Raw genomic sequence first — 18088 nt, 5'->3', positions numbered from 1 at the left:
GTTTGGGTTTTTTTGAAAAAATAATTACGCATTGCAGAAAAGCCTGTTTTCTAAACTTGCCAGATTTGATGAGAGAACACCAAATCAGACTGTAGGTGACAGAAGGCAAATAAACTCTGCACAATGGCTGTTAAAGAACTGATATGTACACTGAAACTCATGAAAGTGCTAATAATTTGTCAATTATTTGGCTTTTGTAAGTTGAGCCTTGGAATCTAGGAAGATAGAAAACAGGAAACATAATCAGATAATTACTGTCATTAAAATTAATATGGACCACTAGAATATAGCTTTCTATCTCTAGGATGCTATCTATCAATACAGATGCTTTTTTTTTTTTTTTTAAATTTATTTTATAATCCGACATTAGCAACCTCATCAAAAAAGAAAACTTACTATACTGTATCTTCTTTTCTTTTTGTAGTATGCAAACCATTTTGTTACATTTCAAATCATATCAACAGTCTTCTTCACATTAAAAGCAGATATTGCTAAGCAAAACCCACCTATTTTGATTAACTGAAATACTTACACTTCTGTATTTGACAATATATTCCAAAATGGGGGCACCTCCATCATCTTGTTTAGTTATGCTAATTTTAAAACTCTTGCCACTTCCTGGTTGTCCATGAATCGAAGGGGGGCTTGGCTCACCTAAACAAGGAAAAACCAGTAGCTATTAATAATTCAGCAATAAAATAAGTCTTAAATTACAGCTGGGAACTTGTCCACAATATTATTAATCAAAATCTTTAAAAGCAACATGATTCTTCCAAGCACTGCAGAACATCCTTAAGAAATGTGTTAAATATTTTGCTTAAAGTATGTTCTAACGTAGATTAATTATCTCACACAAGGAAACAAAATTATGTGCAGTATGAAAGAAGTATTTGTTTCTTTGAGACCTTCCAAGCTTTAACACTTTCAGATGCAATTTACTTCAGAAATCATTTAGCTAGCAATTCAGCAAGGCTGGTAAGCTGCTACTCACACTGAAGTTTAAGAGTAACACTACCTTACAGGAAAGCATCCTTAACATTAAGCATGAGCTTTAGTCCCATGTCGAAATCTAAATTGTATTACAAACATTAGGTAAATTAACGCTTCAATAAATGTGCCAAGGAAAAATTAGATACTTTTAGAGTAGTCTATATTAAGAAGAAATGTAAAGAATAACATTACCAAAAGCTAAAACAATTTTCTCTGTAATGAAAGGATACAAATGATCTTAAACATACAATTCAAGTGTTAATAGCCAGTTTAAGCCACTTTGCTAATTGAAATTAAGACTAATTATAATTTCTTTACACAATGCCTATTATAGTTTTAATCAGATCCTAAATGACCATGTGTTGCAATACTGAAAGTGTCTTACCTTCAAAATATGTGTAAATTTGCATTCAACCAGAGAGATACAGTTCTTTAGACATATTTGTAATATTTGGTTTTATCCCTTATCAAAGTAAAGACAAATTGACTTTGAGCTCAACATAGAATTTGCCTAGCTTTCTGTCAGGTAACATATATAGAATTTCTATCAGTTTCTATCACTTTTCTATCAGGTATAATGTTCCATATGAATAATAGCAAATTATTTTATCTGTTGTTCAATATATTTAGAATATGAATATGCTTTAATCAAAAAGAAATTTGAAAGCTGCCAAGTTACTGGTTTTGGACAGAAGAAATGTATCAATAAGAACATAATATAGTAACACAGAAATATTTTGTGTTCTTTGTAGTTGTGTGACTTTTATTTTCATTCCATTAGGGCCGGTATTGCTAACTATATTGAGTAATGCTCTACTCAGACAAGAGTTCAGTTGCAACAGATTTATGAGAGACTAGTCTAGTAATAGTTGCTGATGTAATTTGGTATATCTGTTTAAGTACTATACAGTGCCATCTGGTAGTTATTTTATTTCTCCCTTTGTGTTTAGTTTATTATTTTTCTATTGAAAAGTAATTTGAGAAAAATATCTGTCATGAGCCCTTAATATTTAAATCAGAATTTCTTGCCTATAGAGATTACTACAAATATAGAATTGGCTTTGTAGCATTTATCATTTGCATGTAATTGTAGTTAAAAACATTTATTCTCATGATTTTTCCATAGCTTAAGATTTCTGTCTGAGGCTTAATAATTGCAAAATTTGTGGCAGCATAGTTTGCTAAAGAAATGTCTCTAGAAAGGTCCAGTTCATTTCTTACAGATGTCTCTAATACCCTGAGTATAAATGAGAAAAAGTCCTTAATCTCTTTCATTGTTTGTGCTCTTGAATATAAAGCAAAGATTTGTCTAAGTCCCAAAAATATAGATGATGGGATAAATTCTCCAATTTAAGTTCATTCATACTACTTGGTGGAGGGGAATAAGAGGATCAAAACATGATTTCTGATAAACAATGTAAAGACTGATGCTATACACTGTGAACTAGTTTATAAATATAAAACATATTATCCACAGTGAATCATACTTTAAATTATTAGCTGATCTGGAGATAACATATTCTAATAATCATTTACATTTTCATTTAATAGCACAAGTATTACTCACGGACAGGTAAGGTCTGAAAGATCTCAATTTTGCTATACTCTCCTTGCCCTTTTCCATTTACAGCAGCTACTTTGATTTCATATGTCGTATTTGGTTCCAAATTGCTGAGAACAACCATTGCTAAAGGAAAGGAAAGAAAAACTATGGGAACAAAATTTGATGAAGCAATACCTTTAAAAAAAAAAGTCAGGCAATTTCATAATGTGTTTGCTTCACTTGCAACTTACGGGTCCCATTTTCTAACAGTTGAGTGGTTCCAAACTTAGCTTTCTTGTCGAGTGCTAATGGCCCCTTTTTTTTTCATCTGCATAGAATCATTGTTGTGACTGAGGAAGTTATGCTTCTAAATTTAATGTCAGTGTTACAGAGGCCATAGGCAAAAATTGAGGACCTTGATGGTAATTGATATTTTATGTTTGGATTGTGACAACAGGAGACATGAATCTGGAAAAAAAAAATGGAAGTTTCCTTTCTCTTAGCTGGCAATGGGCATCTGATACATGTTCAAGCCACCTTCATACAGTTCATAACTTCCATTTTTCCCTCATGGAGAGTGGTATCAACCATCCTTGGTCTACACTTCTAGATGCAGCTACATGCACATTAGTGGTGAATTACTGGTGCTATGCTCTGCCAGTTCAACAATGTATTCAAGACCTAAAAAGACAGATGGCTATGATGATCAAAGGAAGACTTCTTAGTCATCCTAAGGACCTGAAAGTGAATTAGGCATGTTTGCACACATTTAAGAGGAGGTGTATGGAAATACATATCAAGTAATAACAACAACAACAAAAATTTATTTGGGAAGCAAATGGGTTTGAACTTAGGACATGCTTTCAGAAATCAAGACTGAATCTCTGGCAGCAGTCTTTCACACAGCCTAAACCTAAACCTATCTCTATGATTCTACCTGGAGATGCTATCAGAAGAACAAAACAGGTGAAAGAGCTTGCCAAAAAGAATATTTTACAGCACTAAGAATATTGTTGTTGTAATGTACGGCAACAAATCTAGACACAAAATCCAGGAAAAGAATGTTGGATTCCAGGATCCTTTATGGGAATGCAGTATAATATATTACCATAGTACTGTATATTATGAATATCAATGTTGAGTACACACTTGGAAATTTCGATCCACACAGAGTTCTTGGACCATTACCTCGCCTTTACAAGAAAGCTTCCTTTTATTGTCTCTACAGCAATTGCCTGCTCGCTGTTTGCAGGCTCTATGCTGAGCTCTCCAGATGACAGATTCATACTGGGGAATGGACATAAATTGGATGAACTTTACTTCAAGCACATCAGTATTTGTCTTGCCCAGAGAAACAGGGGCTGTATTATCTTACAAAGCAGATATAGAATTGTAATGTCTTGAGAAGCAGCCAGTAGTCTCTTTCTCAGTCTCTAGGGAGTCTAGTTTATTCATTATAGAGGAGTATTTTAATAGCTGCTTTAGGCTTGCTTTTTCAAGTTATGTATTACTGAAAGTATAATTATTTGTCAGTACTCTTTGTTATTCTTTGGAGCCCAGATTTATTAGAATTTCTATTCCTTTAGTTTCTGCAGCAGACAGAGGTCCCATTTCGTGTGGAGCTAAAGGGATTTAATGAATTTTGGAAAAACAGTAACTTTTACATTTCACACTCTATTATGAGTACTTTGCATGAATTTGCAATTGAAACATGATAACTGTTTTCTTGTAAACAAAACAGTAGAATCGTGTGTCTTCCAGCATATTTTAGCTTTATCATTTTCATGAGATTTACAAATATCAAACTATGAAGTATAACCATGTCAGGAAAAAATAAAGTACCATCATGAGAACAGAATTTGGAGAAGAGAAGGATTATGATAAATAACATTCAGTTATGGTAAGATGAAATTTAAAACTTAAACCAATCAGTAGCAGTGTTTGACTTGCCTTTCAGCCATGATTACTCTCCAAGGCTGAATAATTTCACCAAAAATAAACCTTAGGGTATACTAGAAGTTAGTGTTACTGTAAATGTTTTTAAAATTTAAACAACATAAAAGCATGACTAGGAGTCTACGCTTTATAAAACACGAATGTGTTAACTACATAAAACCTAAGAATCTGATTCTATAAACACTTGAGTGACTCCTGAGACCTAACTAAATGAATAAAATTACTAATATATGCAGTATTTAAAGAATCAGTATCTACTTTAGAGTCCCCTGCAGAGCACTATATGTCTAGATACAATGACTCTTACAAATACATTTATGGAATTAACCCAACTAAATCTGATCACATAATATGTCCTCAAAAACTGGAACCACTTGATATCAGTGGTGGTATGATGTGGATATATTTTATGCACAAGAGGAAAAATATAACTATGTCTTCCTGGAAAACAAAGAGAAGAACCATTCTTGATCAGAATACTTTAAATACTGCAGTTGTAAAAGAATATTTAGAATAATTAAGTAAGATTAAGGAACTGTCCCACAGTATGCCATAAAAGTGCAGGGCTTAAGAATAATCTAAGAGTAGTGAAACTTTCACTGCTTGCTAAGTGTTTTACATTTTTGAAATATGTTGAAGACGAAAGAAAATACTTAATAAACTAGTTGTTTTTTTTTTTAAGGTACATATCTGTTATTTAAATATAAAACCAGCTTATTCATCTTTCCGTATACAAACAAAACTCTTCTTACAGGTGTCGTGGTTTAACCCCAGATGGCAACTAAGCACCACCCAGCCGCTTGCTCACTCCCCCTGCTTTGGGATGGTGGAGAGAATCAGAAGGGTCAAAGTGAGAAACTTGTGGGTTGAGATAAAGACAGTTTAATAGGTAAAGCAAAAGCCATGGACACAAGCAAAACAAACCAAGGAATTAATTCACTACTTCCCATCAGCAGGCGGGCATTCAGCCATCTCCAGGAAAGCAGGGCTCCATCACATGTAATGGTTACTTGGGAAGACAATTGCCATCACTCCAAACATCCCCCCATTCCCTCTTCCCCCAGCTTTATATGTTGAGCATGACATTGTATGGTCTGGAATATCCCTTTGGTCAGTTGGGGTCAGCTGCCCCAGCTGTGTCTCCTTCCAGCCTCTTGTGCACCCCCAGCCTACTCGCTGGTGGAGTTCGGAGAGAAGCAGAAAAGGCCTTGACTGTGTGTAAGCACTGCTCAGCAATAACAAAAACATCCCTGTGTTATCAACACTGTTTCCGGCACAAATCCAAAACATAGTCCCATACTAGCTACTGTGAAGAAAATTAACTCTATCCCAGCCAAAACCAGCATGCAGGAGTCCATAGCTCATAGCCCTGGCCACAATGGATATTTTGGTTACAGTTTTCAATGATGACTGACATAATTAGCTATAAAATTTCAAATAATATTCTGAAAGAAATATAGGAGTCTCAGTATATGAATGTGAAAAAATTGGTCCACTGCATACCATATGTGTAAATTATGCCATTGGTATATTCATTGGCATGTATCAAGTCCCAAATATACTGAAAGTGAAATTCCTTTATTTCTTTCAGAATATGATTTGAAATTTTTCAGTCTTTTTCTACCTGTCCTACCTGTCTGCTTCTGTTTTTATACTATCTTCCTAATCACAGTATCTGCATGCTTTATCTGAAGAATTCAATTTTGCAGACTAATCAATTTTGCTGGAATTATTTACATAGTGAATGCTTACATTGAGGAGTAGACTTTGAAGAACTACTCCAAAGAGGAAAAGACAGAAGATTCTCATGTGAACTCTGCAGGTGTTGCTGGGCTCAATTAACATGATGCACACCAGCTCAGACCTTAGTGTTTTCCACTTATAAGAAGATAAACAGGGAGGCTGCAAGTCACATGGTACCCTTGGAAGAGGAGATCATGATACAAGTTACCTGTTATTTTGGTTTTGGTTTAACATACTGTATAGAGAGTTTAAAACAAAATTGTAAATACTTTTTTGAAAGGGTATGCAAGGAACATTGTTGGTTTATTTAATTTTGTAGACCAGAATTTAAAAAGAAACACAAACCCCCCCAAAAATTAAACCTTACTTAAGAGCAAAATTCAGCTTAACCTATTCTGTGGGAAGAATCCTAAAGTTTAAGCAACATTAAAAATCAAGTCCTTATTTTCTATCTTACAGATTCTTCTAGTTTTCAAGCAAATCTAAAACATTAAAGGATCAACACAGTACAGAAAAAAAACCCCACAAAGGTTATATGTTAGATAGATAGACAAAAAATGCAAAAAACATTTCAAATACAGAGTGTAAGAATTTCAGCTAGAAAATTGATTTTTTTATTGCAGAATTTTAACTGCTGTCAAGATGAACCATAGGAAAACAACATCTGACACAAAATTTCCTGTGAAATAAATTGTACCATAAATCTGAGTCAGTAAAAACAAAACAAAAATCCCCAGACGCTTTTCTTGTTCCAGGGTAGGTTGTTTATATTACCTTATTACAGTAGAATGAGAGGGGAAATGTCTGGCATATTAAATGGTCTTTTCACCAAAAGAAATTCTACCTCAGAAATATTCTAAGGACTGTGATATATTACATAAACCATCACCAAGGCAAGGAAGGTTGGGGGAACTAATAGTACAGTTACACTACATTAATCTCAAAGCAAATCTTATATGAGGTTAATTAACAGAAATGTCACATCAATATATTGTTGTCATTGGAGAGCTATCTGTTGTATAGAACAATGTTCTTCCAGTTCCAAATTCAATCCCTTGAGTTTGTCAGATCTAACTAAAGTAGGATTTAAATTTACTTTGAAAAAAAAGTAGCTGAGACATATCATTGCTTAAATATCCTCTTCACTCATACATATTTGAGATAGTGGCAACAGTGTTAAATTTCTGTCAAACAAGCATTAAAAATTTTAGCATGTTTTTTTTTTTTTCCTATTTCTTTCCCTCTAGTCTGAATCTCTATTACTATGCAGACTGAATGCAGATCAAATACAGTGCAGGTTAATAAGTGGAGTGTTTTGATTTAGCAGCATTTTGCTTCACCTTTTACTCATTATTTTACTACTCTCAAGGAAAAACTGAGCCCCCCTGGAAATAATTGAATCTCTTTCAGAGGAAAAAATGAATAGCATTTTTATGAAGCTTAAACAGGTTTTGCTTTGCGATGCTGACTCATGTTCCTTTACGGACAGAAGAAAAAGATACAGGAAGAGAGCAGTGAGGAACCTATAGTAGTAGGACATGTGAGCAGAGCTGTGAGGGACCTATGGTAGTATAGCATTAAGGTTCTGTACAAATGTCTTAGACTTTTGTAGATGTCACACAATCTGAGGAACTTCTCCCAAAACCTCTGTCTGCCTGGGATGAGCAACACTGTTTTGTTTAATCTATGTGTTTGCACAGTAGGAGGAAGAGTATAAAAACTCTTTTTCTAGCTGAGCCTTACAGAGTTAGCTCACAGAAGTGTTGAAAAAATGAAGTTAGACTTTGCCACGGAGGAGAAACACAGGAAAAAAATAAAAAAGGATTTTGCTACTCAGTAGGCAAAATGTTTATTCATGTGCAGAAACAGCCATGCTGTCTCAGTTCCATCTGTCTGCCTTGCCCAAGTAACAATTACTTTCATAACTACTGATTCAAGCACCTGGCTATAAACGTCAGAATTCAACTAACACAATTAAATGAACTTTGGTAATGAAAATATTTAAAGTTCCACATTATATGAAAAAACATAATGGTAGTGAATCCTACTGCCAGTGAAATCATGGGCATAACTTTCATTAATATATATGGAGACAACATCAAGGCTTAAGTCATTCCCTAAAATGTACACACAGAAACAAACACAACCATTTTAAAAATTAGGGAGAAAGGCTCTGTCAGGAATTTCCATCATTCTTTGCACTATAATGTATAATTATTGCATTATTTTTGAATAAAACTTGTAGTGGCTTAATTAACTGTGAATATAAACAATTAACTGTGAGTAAAGATATATAGTGTGATAGATAAGGTATAATTAATATAATAAAATATTCACTAACATGAATAATTGCCCTATAAAATATTTTTCAGTAGTTGATATGAAAAATGCACTGTGAAAAAAATTGCTTTAGTATTTTGTGTATGGCCCCCAAACCACAATTACCCTATTAAGCTACTTTTCTTCATATATTTAATTTTTATTTTTAGTGGGTAAGATTCTGAGATGTCAGTATACAAATGGAAATTGAAGTAGCATCCTCACCCTAGAGTACTTCAGAGGATTCTCTCTGATACCTATTTTTATTGAAATAAAACTAATAAAAAAAGATTAAGTAATGTATGGGACAATTATACTCACAAAATGTAGTGCTATAAATTAATGAAAATAGAGCAAGCAAATGTGTAATCCAAAGCCCTTAGAAAAGAGCAAATTTGGGGATTGACAACATCCTTTGTAATGTGTTGAATAGTCATGACTCCCGAAGATGGATTTTGTCATTTAACATACTTAGGATGTAACAATAAATAGGTTTTCTTTAGAAGTTCATTTTCTAGTTTATTTATTTAAAAAGCACCCTTAATTCAACTTGTATTTAATCTAAATCACAGCACAGCAAACAGTTTAGGAAAAAAAAAAATCCTAGAAGAAACATTCCTGGAACAAAAGCAATTTACTGAGATGGATCATTGTATCAGTGAACACATGAGGTATCACTATTAAGTCCAACTTATTCTTCTTTTCCATATAGAAACCTTCTAAGAGTATAAAATGAGAACTTATAAGAGTGTGTAATGGATATACTGCCTATCCATAAAATAATACTTTTTTATCCTATCTTTCCTGATTTTTCATATCAGTACTAAAGCTGATGTAGGCAAATTTTCCTAATTTTCTTTTCTCTAGAATTCCTTTGATTTTGTTGTATTATTATAAAACCCAACACTTTGTTCCACAACTCAGCTTCCCTTTCTTCAGGTTTGACACAATACTGCTTTTATTCAATTATTTCTGTATTGTTCTTTTATAAATCTCTTATGTTGCTATTTGTTGGTTTAGTTTTTAGTAAGAAGTCTATTACAAAATTACATTTTTTGCAGCAGAGAACAAAGCCAACATGTTTTTTATCATGCTAACAAGATGTGCTTCTTTCCCTCAACTGTAATAACACACATTAAAATACACAGATACTCAAAGCTTTACTGAGTATTGGGATTATATCTTTTTTTGAAACAAACAAACAAACAAACAAAAAAACAAACCCCAAACAATAAAACCATAAAAAAAAAAAAACAAAAACAAAAACAAAAAACCTCCCTTTCTTGTCCCTTTTTCCAAGTTTTAGTTTTAAAATTTCCTATACTACCTTTATGATGACCACAGCCATCTGCTTAACACCAAATCTTTAAAAATGCAGTTAACTTCCATTAAAAGTAATTGTATATCTTAAAGGGAAGGAAAATGGAGGGGAAGGAATAGGAAAAGGAGGAGAGAGAAGGGAACAGAAGGGGAAAAGGAGAGGAGAAAGAAAGAATGGACAATTAAAAACTTCCTAGGTAGCACCATATTTAAAGTTTGGGAAACAGAGTGCTTGAAACAGTTGATACTGCCTGTAAGAAGATCTTGTTAAGCTAAACAAAGGCATACTAAACCAATTCTTTACACAATTCAATAGGCTAAAATGGAAATACATATTGAGCTTTAAAACCACACAATTTAAATGCATTTCAAAACCAAATGCTCTTTGAATAACCTAACCTTTAAAATATCAGGTCTCCTCAGAGTACTTATTAGACCTTCATTTTGCTTACTAAATAAATAACTATTTTAGAACCAGAACTTCTAAGAAATACTATTTTCAGATTTATTTTGTACATAAGACTGTGGATGTTCTGAAGCATTGAAATTTATTTGATGATAAATTAAACAACATTTATTGATGGGTAATCTTTTGCTATCCTAAAATTTAGAAGCATTAATTTAAGTCAATCAAAATTATGGAAATGAATCTCCTGGAGACTGGTGAAGTTTGTCTCAGTCCTTAGAAGAACTGATCACACTCTTGTAGTTAAAACTCACAAGCCCAAATCCCAGTTCTGTAATTCAATTGAAGGAAAAATAGCTGCAGCATCAGACTGCAGAGTCTCCTCTGGCTATTCCTATTCATCGATGTTCACCCATGCAGGCACCAAGAAGATGCCCAATAGAAACCTCAATTAGATCAAAGATAACTGTAGCCCTTTGGGGCAAGGGTGAAAGGGTCTTTCTGGTCAGGCTGAAAGACTTGCATAGGAACAGATGCATGCAGCAGGCCAACACATCCAGCCAAGGCTGCATATCTCAATGCCACCAGAATGACAGACTGCCTACTTGGGATGTATCTGGAGCCCGCAGATTGAGAGAAGTTTATTGTCCCAATCCAGTTAGTGCTGGTAGAGACAAACCTGGGATTGTGTGTCCAGGCACAAAAAGAAACCCAATAGGGTCCAGCAGAGAGCTACCAAGAGGACCCTAGGGCACATGAACAATGCACAGATGCCGAGGCTAATTTAGTCTGATGAAGAGAATGCCAATGGGTGATTGAACAGTCACCTACCATCCTTGTGCAGTGAAGATAGAAACAATGGTGTGAGACTCTTCTCAACAGTGGCAAATAGCATAGCATGGGCAACAGTCGCAAGCTGCAACTGAAGCATGTTCAGATCAGATATTAGAAAAACCTATACATTGGGAGAGAAATGAAGCACTGAAACAGGTTATGCCAAGAGAAGAGGGTGAGGAATCTCCATCCTTGGGGGTTGAGACTGAGTTAAACAAAGCCATGCCTGACCTGATCGAGGTTTGGCACCAGTCCTGCTTCAAGCTGGAGGCTGAACTAGATAAACTCTAGATGTTTCTTCCAACCAATCTTTCTAAGATTCTACAAATTAAAGAGGGATACTACCTTGGCTCTTGCAACCCTGTTTTCTCCTCTGCTATAAAACTATTGTGGACTTCTTAATGCAAGGATCTTAAAGTCTATTGCTTGAAGAAACAGCCAGCCACTTGAAAAGGGCTACACTTAAAACTTTTTATGAAACAATGAAACAACACAGTAAAATCAATGGGGATTTGGACTGCTACCAGATATTCCCCCAACTACGCAAAAAGAAGGTATTGTTCCAAATGCTTTCAAACATATGACTAATGTTCTCAGCATAGCACCATGAGGGTTCACTCCTAAATTTTTATATGACTACAGTTGCGCCAATTTTAATACTACAAATTACACTGCTAAATACAAAATCTGATGAAGTTAAACCTTTCCATAAGTAAAATTTATTTTCTGTAGACATTAATTTTAAAATTCTCCCATAGTAAAAATTTCTATGCCACTGAATACACCTAAAATTCTGTTGGCAATATGAACACATAAAGGCAATAGAATTAAGACTTCTAAAGGAGTAATACTTTACTGAGTGAATATACAATAGTATAATAAGTAGTAAAGGAATAACTGTGTTAATCTCATTGCAGAAGGGCAAAATAAGTTTCATTTACCCCTTTTTTTCCCCCTCTTTTTAAACACCCATTAAGGCTAAAAACAATGCTTACTGGGAGACAACCCAGAAAATAAAATGGGGTCTTCTATGGGGAACAGAGATTCCATTTATTAGGAGACTACCAAGAACATGCTGGTTGTTAGATTTTAGCTACTGTCACTATGTATTCCTTGTCTTATATCAAGGTCTGGAATTCACTCTGGATTACTGAAGGTGGGAGTATATTTTTAGCGGGGAGGCTGGGGGTTAGCTATGAGTGCATACTTTCCTTTCTTCTATGCTTGCTACAGTTACACCACTTTCTCTCATTCTTCAATTGTATAAATCAAACTGTATCCTATATCAGTCTCTCTTATATATCCCAGAATCTAGAATCAATTACACTGCCTTGTAGGGCAGCAAGCATTACTTGTATTTCAGTTTTTCCTGCCCATTTTTCTGCTGTTCCTGCAATGGAGATCCTGTTGTGAGCTAATGTCCCGTTTGAAATTTGCAACACAAAGCTGGAGTTGAAAAGGGTTTCCTACATACAAAACTCCATCTGTGAGTTCTTTGTTACTGAGAGATCTTGAAAAAAAGGTGAGGTAAGCCTCACTTGAGTTCATAGAAGATGAACCTTGTATCTTCTAAGCATGAAGTCCACAGTAGTTTCTATGGTGCATCTGGAATATGTTAGGTCGAATGGGTATACGCTGGCTAATGGTGTAGCAAGTCCCCATAGTGTTAAGGACCTTATGACTGTTTGAGAAAGGCACGTATGGGAGACATTCTTGCAATACATTGACATTTGGGTCTGTGAGCCCTCCCATTTGAGTCAAGGCTGACTCCACACTTCTGCATCACCATAGTCACTGGCAAATGGGGCTTGCCAATCTGAGGGCAGAACTGTGCCCAGGTCCACAGCTTTAGCTGGAGCTAGTTTCTGTTTGACTGACTTCACAAAGTGAGCTCAGATCTTTTTTCAAAAGGCTAAGCAGGCAGGTTTCTTTCAGAGTCATACAACTGCCGTTTGAAGCTGGTAAGACTCAGCAAGCTCCTGCTGACTACTTTTATAGAGCAGGGTATAACTCAGATCTAAACTAACAACTTATCCTAAACTAACAACTGATTACTGGTTCAAATATCTTCTCTTTTATCACAAAAAAAAAAAAAAAAAAAAAAAAAAAAAAAAGCCAAAAAGCCCTCAGAGCATGTGCCTTCAAAGTCTAAGAAAATAATGAGAGCAGTTCAGTTTTAACAACTGCACCTTCTTCCTATTGTCAGCCAAGTTCTGCAGAGCTACAATGATCTTTTTGTTCCTTTGAGACTTTGCAACAGATTTAAGATGTTTCATGTAATTCACTAGTTTTCTTAGCTATCATGCAATTCACTGGTTTTCTTATGGTGTTACAACACCACACTGTAAGAGATACAAATAAAAGATAGCCTTTCTTAAGCAGATGGACCCAAATGCCACAGAAAATTAATTACTCTTTACTTATTACTACAAATATATCAGTATTCTTACAAAGCTCCAAGACAGATGTCAAGAATTCAGGAATTCTTAATGCTAAGCCAAAGAAATATCTGTGGAACACAAAAGAATGAAAATTTCTAATACTGTGCTCAGAGAAGTAGAGATTTTTTTTTAACAGGAAAATTAATATAAGTTGGCAAGCCTTGTGTCTCAGTTGAGACTGCTATTTAAAATTCCAACACTTTTCAATTTTATTATAATTCTGCATACTAATAGTAATAAACAGAACAACATATATAAAATCTACATCTCTTTTCTCAGTTTTACCTATGTACAGAGAATTATGTACTATAACCTACAACTGAATTCATTATTAGAAATTAAATGCATGATTTTCTCTTTTCTAAATTATGTATTTTACTTGCTCAATTTTATGTTCCTAACAAGTCACTTACTTAGACTGAATGCCAACCAAAGTAGTCTCCTATGCAATTCTCTTGAATTGTATATTATCACTGACTAGATTTTTTTAAACTGGAAGCTCTCATTAATACTACTTGTCCCATGACCAAGGTATATTGCTGCAGTCTTGGAGTTTCCTAGGAAGCAAGTTATAATACAGGACTTCTTCTTTCATTCCTCTAACCCATGCAATTTTCAACTCTGGAGCATGTAAAGTGTGAGAAAAAGAGGCTCTACTTGCTCTGTTACCAAATGCAGGAGGTGGCAAAAACCTAACCACCACCATTTGAGGTAAGAACAAACCAGCTCCTGGTGACTGCTATCACCAAAGAGGCTATCCTCACAGTGACAAGCAAAGGGACAAAAACATGATCCCAAATGTGTCTTCTATGACATTCACTACTGTGAAAAAGCAAAGACCTCAATGCTGACATGAATGATGATTTCAACAACTGTTCTTTTGCTTCTTACAGGCAAAGTTAATTTTCATTCATAATTTTTTCTTCCTCATCCCCATCCTACTCCTGCATACTATACTTTATTTCTTGCCAATGGAGAAATGAAAGAATAGAGAGCAAAAAGTGATAAAAAGGAGATTCATTTAATGATATCATGAAATGTAATACAGATAGGGCTATGCTATCTCTCCATTGCTCATTGTTGTATGTAGCAGATGGAAAACTCCATTGATAACAACTCTGTCATTCAATAGCCTTGAAAATACTTAAAGTCTACTCTGTCCTCCAGGAACACTTTTCTGTTTTGTATTACAAAATGCAGCAGAAGTTTATATACACATAAATATTTCATAAAGGTACTTTACTTTTTTGTAAGCAAATTGTCAATATAAAATAAATGCAGATGAATACAATACAGATTTGACAGGCAAAATTTGCAGTTGCACCATACATCTCATTTATCAGTTATTCATATCCAATATTGCATTGCATCACTCTTTACTTAACAAGATTTACATTTACAAGCCAGATCAGCAAGACCTTTACATCAGATCAGTTTGTTCACTACAAATTTACTTAAGACTGTGCCATCATAAAAAGCCTGAAAAGGTCTAAATAGGGAGTAGCCAGGAGTTATCACAACAGAGGAATACCATGTGAATATATTTGGAATAACTAATTCTCCATTTAATTGCTTATTAAAATATTTACTACATACTTCTTGCAATCAAAGTATCTTTCATTTGTTCTTACAGAGTTTTCAAGTCTGTGTCTTTAAGAAAAACCCAACATTTGAACATAAAACGTGTTTTGCAATAAGCTTTGACTGTTTGACTAAATGCTATTGCAAACACAGGATTACAAGCTATTGAAGAGAAGAGTAACCTCAGATATTGGCAGTGGTTATATCTGCATAACACTCAGTTGCTTTTAGTTAAGAACTCATGCTGTGAAGTAAATTGTCTGGGTTTTTTTCACTTCTCATGACATTTTATTCACCTTTGAAAATGAGAAGTACATTTCATTCTCCCGATGTTTTAGGTCTGTATAAAAACCTGAAATATTTAAACCTAGCTTTCCCTTTATACTTCTCCTCAATTTCCAGTCTCTCTAATCCATCCATGTAATTTAGTTTAAGATATTTATTTACAGTCCAATCTTTCCATCCACATGAGACTTTTACAGCAAAGATTAAGCTGGATGGAGGCCAAGAATAGCATAGAGACAGAATTAGAGGGCTGAATAACATTCTCATGTGCAGGTATACACAGAAATTAATTTGGATAAAAAGTAGTCCTTTTCCTACCATTTAATAGTAATCTATATTGGTTGTAAATTGCATCCATTCTTTCTTTTCTTTCTTTTTTTTTTTTTTTTTAATTGCATGGCCTTGCTAATTGTATCATGTGATTTTATCTCAAGAATTTAGATTTATTAAAATTACAGACTTTTTATTCATGTTATTTGTATTGCATCTTACATCACCATAGATTAATAACATATATATATATATATATATATACATGCAACTCCCACATTCCTGTAATTTCAAAGTGGTTCTAAGTTGAGAAAACTGTTTTTGAAATAGCTAAATATCTAGTTTCTTTTGAAAAAGGAATTCCATGAGTTTAGGCTTAGCAATAGTATCGTAAGTATATTACCAAATATCAGGAATGATCTACAAAATTTTTTTTACAATATTATCAATTATTGCCTATTGACAACAGACCATTTCTTAAATTAAACCACTAATTTAAGCCAATTTGACAATGTGACAATCAATGTGACATTTTAAGATTCCCCATATTGTGCAACAATTGTTGTGTTACAAATTGGGTATAAAGTAACAACAAATTTCTTGAGTTTGGTTTTTCAGGTCTTCTTCATCCATGTTTTCACTGGTCTTAAACTGCCTGCCTAACAGTCTGCTAAATGGAGAATCAGATTCTAAAGCTGAATTCACAACTGAGAGATGTTTTCTGAATTACTTGTGGAATCATTTAACATGCATGAAAATCTCCAAGGCTTCCGGTACTTCTAAATTTCTGGAGTACATGCATGATATTCCAGAAAAGCAGAAACACTCCTCAGGAATAGCAAGTATAATTTCAGAACTGAACATGATCATAATTCATGTCACAGGGAGCCAAATCTAGCAGATATGTCAAGGAATTTAATGTCTGAAATACTTACTAAAAATGTATTTTCCCACTGAAATGGGTTAATGAATGTATTTTTTCCTTCTGCTTTAGCAGCTTGCACTAGACATTAATGAATTCTGCCTTGAAGATTTTAAACTATAAAAATAATTTTGAATGCTGACCTAGTCTACCACAATATTTGCAATTTATTTCTGTTTTATCTACAAAATATACAGGTATACTCTACTTAATCATTAAACTTATTAAGAAAATTATTGAACTATATGGGGTTCATATCTCTCAGGAATCCATTTGAAAGTCTTCCCAGTTTAATGGTGAAGTATTGTTACACTGGGAAAGTGTTTTAGTAATCAATGGGGTACATACTTTCATGCTTCAGTACAAAAGAAACAGGAAGTACAAAACCTACAACCTCAGATGTGGTACATCAGAATTCTAATTGATCTGCCTATTAGATTTCCTCCCCATGACAATAACAAGACACAGTAATTGCTATATTTTACCATAAGAAAGAATATCTTTTTGCATAATGTTGTTTCTGAAATCTCGGTGGAAAACCATGCACTATAAACTTCTAAAGTCTTCTGAAATAATGCCTGTTCATGTGATGTCTATCAAAAAGTCTTGCTTAAAGACAGAAAATTAAGTTCAGTAGTTTTACCCAAAAACCTGAACTGCACAGACACAAAAAAATCACCATTTCATTGCTTGGAATATCATATGTATTATAAAAAGTAAAAGAGAAAATGGAATAACTTTATTTTAAATTTACTGAATATTTTTGACTAGAAGGATTATAATAAGATTCACCTACATATATGCATGCTTTCTCACTGGTATAGCCAATTCAACAGTAAAAAATGTAACACAGAGATAGACGACTTCAAGTTTTAATTACCTCATCAACACTGGTATGTACATAACTTCCTCTAACTTTAAGGATACATGTAGTAAAAAGAGCATCAGTACCAAGCATAACAAACAGCACAGAAGTTTAAAAACTGATCTTGAAGAGAAGAGTAACCTATAGTACAGAAAATCCTTTCTCTACTATAATGTGCCTAAAAAAAAGTTAAATGAATGTGAAAAAAAATAGTATGGACAGTCCCTTGTTTAAAAAATCCCTAATTTCACAGACAAACCACTCAATGCGGAATTTCCGTTCATAGAAAGGTCAGGACAAAGCCCTAACATAACTTTGAAGTTGGTCCTGCTGCGACCTGGGGAGTTTGGAGCCGATGATCACAAGGTCCCTTAATTTCTAAATTATTCTATGATTTCATGAAGTACATGAAATTTAATGCACTTAGATAAAAAAAAAAAAAAAAAAAAAAAAAAAAAAAAAAAAAAAAGAACTCAACCTGCAGAGATTTGAATGTGAAATTACAAAAAATTACTTATTTCAAATTTGATCTCCAACTTGTCAAGAACCAGAGAGAAAACAAAAAGTTATGTTGAAAGCAAATACTAGCAGTAGTGCTTGAAGTTTGAGAACT

At 34.0% G+C, this 18088-nt stretch overlaps 1 protein-coding gene across 1 annotated transcript in view; it reads right to left on the bottom strand.

The window, feature by feature from the left end:
* Positions 1 to 18088, bottom strand: part of NCAM2 (neural cell adhesion molecule 2) — a 322614-nt gene that overhangs the window by 33029 nt on the left and 271497 nt on the right. The window contains exons 13-14 of the mRNA XM_049824891.1: positions 2558 to 2677; positions 533 to 654 (exon numbers count right to left, since the gene is read on the bottom strand). Coding sequence (XP_049680848.1) covers positions 533 to 654; positions 2558 to 2677 — 242 coding nt within the window. The remainder of the gene's footprint in view (positions 1 to 532; positions 655 to 2557; positions 2678 to 18088) is intronic.

This window comes from Accipiter gentilis, chromosome 21, assembly GCF_929443795.1.
Source record: "Accipiter gentilis chromosome 21, bAccGen1.1, whole genome shotgun sequence".
Lineage (NCBI taxonomy): Eukaryota > Metazoa > Chordata > Aves > Accipitriformes > Accipitridae > Astur > Astur gentilis.
This window is presented reverse-complemented; position numbering and strand designations above follow the sequence as displayed.